Genomic DNA, 2,500 nt, shown 5'->3' on the forward strand with positions numbered 1-2,500 from the left:
CCCAACTACATGATAATAAAAACAGTAAAGTATACTGTCATAAAAATCACGCAGTAAAGAAGAAAACAGTAACGATTATTTTCTGACCCAGAAGTGAAAAAACAAAATGTTTTCAGTGATCAAGATCAAATGTTTTATGCACTCTCTACTTATTTCATTTATGTAACTTACCAGTACACTCGAAATTAATATTAATACATCATTAGGGTAAGGAATGTATAACGCCTAAAATCACATTGCTCCCTAACGCACCAAGCTTCCTCTTTTAGGATAATTTGAAATTCGACAAGAAATAACTACGCTGTTATTTTTCCATAGATATGCTACCACTTTGAGAGCACACCCAATCAACTTGAACAAATTTCAGAGCACTCCCCAGTCAACTGAAACTAGTTTCAGAGCACTCCCCAGTCAACTGAAACTAGTTTCAGAGCAATCCCCAGTCAACTGAAACTAGTTTGACACAACTCCCCAGTCAATAAAAATTGTGGTAGGATATCTGTGATTTCCTTACATTCACAGTTCACTGCAGGGACGAACATCCTACCTTCCAACGCAGTGTGTGTCCGTGGTGATCATGATGCAGGGTTACAGGGACATCACCCCTTTCGTACATTCTTCTGAAGGTAGTCGGTGAGGAAGGGCGGGGTCGGAAGACACCTAGCTTGGGCGGACCCGCCACCACAGCGCCCCTCATGCGAGATGCTGGAGTAAAGGCTTCGACGGTGCGCGTCGAGCACGAAGATGCTGCCGAACTTACGGACCTACGACCTGCTCTTCGTAGCTTTGGGGTGAAAAGATAAGGAAGTGTTCTTAAAACATCATCTAAATGACAGCTAACTGATTAAAAAGAAATATGAAATCGTGTTCTGTTGGTGATTTTAGTCTTATTTTTCACTTTTTCTAATCTGCCAGATTTGATACAAATTAATTTTAGTGTGCCCTATTTTTGTTTAATATAGCTAATTACAGCTTTTCTTCTTTTAGTTTTTATATGTTTGATAATTTCACCTAAAATTTCAAGGTAAAATTTCATTGTGGTATGTGTATTTCTTTAAAATGTTTAACTATGGGAGATTTTTTTTTAATACTTTGAAGCAGAAATAGTCAGGGATTCAATATAAACTAGATAATCATTTGTTTATCGATGAAATGCCCAGTGCCCCTACCTCATCCATTTTAGCGGAATGGAATCGCCGCCTGCCCACCCCATGGATGCCCCAATCACTGCCTCTTCTGGACTTGGCCTGGCCCACTACCATCATTTCTCCATTCATGAAACTCTGAAGGCTGGTGGACATCGGGCGGGAGGGGGGAGGTTGGCTCCGCGAGCGCTCTCGGTAAGTCACTCCTCGACGCTCGGCCGAACTCAGATGTTTAACCGAAGTCATGTTGCCGTTGGTTTACGATTCATGGCACGGAGATGAACATGATTCCAACTGACTGACATGGTGACGCGAATAATCAGGTGGTTAAGGTCTTTTCTGAAGTTAATTCATTGTATTAGACTGGAAGGGATGTCATGAGGTATTTGTCTTTGCATTTGTCATAACTAATACAGCACTCATTTGAGGGATATAAGTTCCTCCATCTGAAATAGAAACTTCTATAAAGTTATATCTTAGAATTTCTTTCATGGAATATGAGTAAATTTGTGTATTCTGTCCGTCACAGTCGTGTTTCCATTCTAAAATATTTATTTTTTTTAAAAACATTTAACACACATCATTATTGTCTTCCTAGTATCAGAGCTACTTAGAATTTCCTAATTGGGACTAATAGAATAGTGTTTCACTTAATCACCCACCAAACAATAAATCACAATATTGTTACAATTTCAATTATTCTAATTAGGAAATGATCCTCTAAAATCTTAAAATAGATTTCCAGTTTCCACTTTTTCTTTTTTTTTTCTTTACTTAAGTCAGTTGTTACTAAATACTATCAGTATTAGATAAGAAATTTTATTCTAGCCCATTCACTGATAATAGGAATAATATCAGGAATGCCACTCCGAAAAATATATTCTTATCGGTGAGAGCCACTGAGGAATTGACATAAGTCTTCTTAATTAGTAAATATTAACTCATGTTTAATTCTACCCCATTATTAACTTTTATTCTGGACTTAATTTATAATTGTCTACGTATATTGGATTGAACTATTTTACCCTTACTTTGAAAGGCTGTCTTGTTTGCCTAATGTTTTTAACTGAATCTTACATTTGAATGTTAAAGCATATTTCAAAAAAAAAAAAAAAAAAAAAAAAAAAAAAAATCTGCTCTACGGTATTGTATAAAATTGTGTATGGGACTACCTGGTTCATTAAATGACCTAAATTAGGATGTAAGCTGCGTTTTCATGGCGATTGCTTGTTGTCCAAAATCCGTCTCATGAGAATTGCAAAAAGGGATACAAGAAATTAGTTTGTGAAAGAGTTTCTAAGTTATAAAACTTTTAAGTATTTTAAGTTATATCATCATTAAATGAAATTTTGATA

The 2,500-nt window shown here is 36.1% G+C and overlaps 1 protein-coding gene across 3 annotated transcripts in view; it reads right to left on the reverse strand.

Annotated features, from left to right (window-relative positions):
* LOC137622239 (parkin coregulated gene protein homolog) overlaps positions 1-2,500 on the reverse strand; it is a 32,462-nt gene that overhangs the window by 29,362 nt on the left and 600 nt on the right. For 2 of the 3 annotated variants that reach the window (XM_068352744.1, XM_068352752.1), the window contains exons 2-3: positions 1,170-1,591; positions 548-784 (exon numbers count right to left, since the gene is read on the reverse strand). In XM_068352744.1, coding sequence (XP_068208845.1) covers positions 548-784; positions 1,170-1,391 — 459 coding nt within the window. In that variant the 5' untranslated portion in view covers positions 1,392-1,591. Of the gene's footprint in view, positions 1-547; positions 785-1,169; positions 1,810-2,500 lie in introns of those variants that run through there. The other variant, XM_068352761.1, reaches the window with a different exon arrangement.

The sequence above is a fragment of the Palaemon carinicauda genome, chromosome 2, assembly GCF_036898095.1.
Source record: "Palaemon carinicauda isolate YSFRI2023 chromosome 2, ASM3689809v2, whole genome shotgun sequence".
In the NCBI taxonomy this organism is placed as follows: Eukaryota; Metazoa; Arthropoda; class Malacostraca; order Decapoda; family Palaemonidae; genus Palaemon; species Palaemon carinicauda.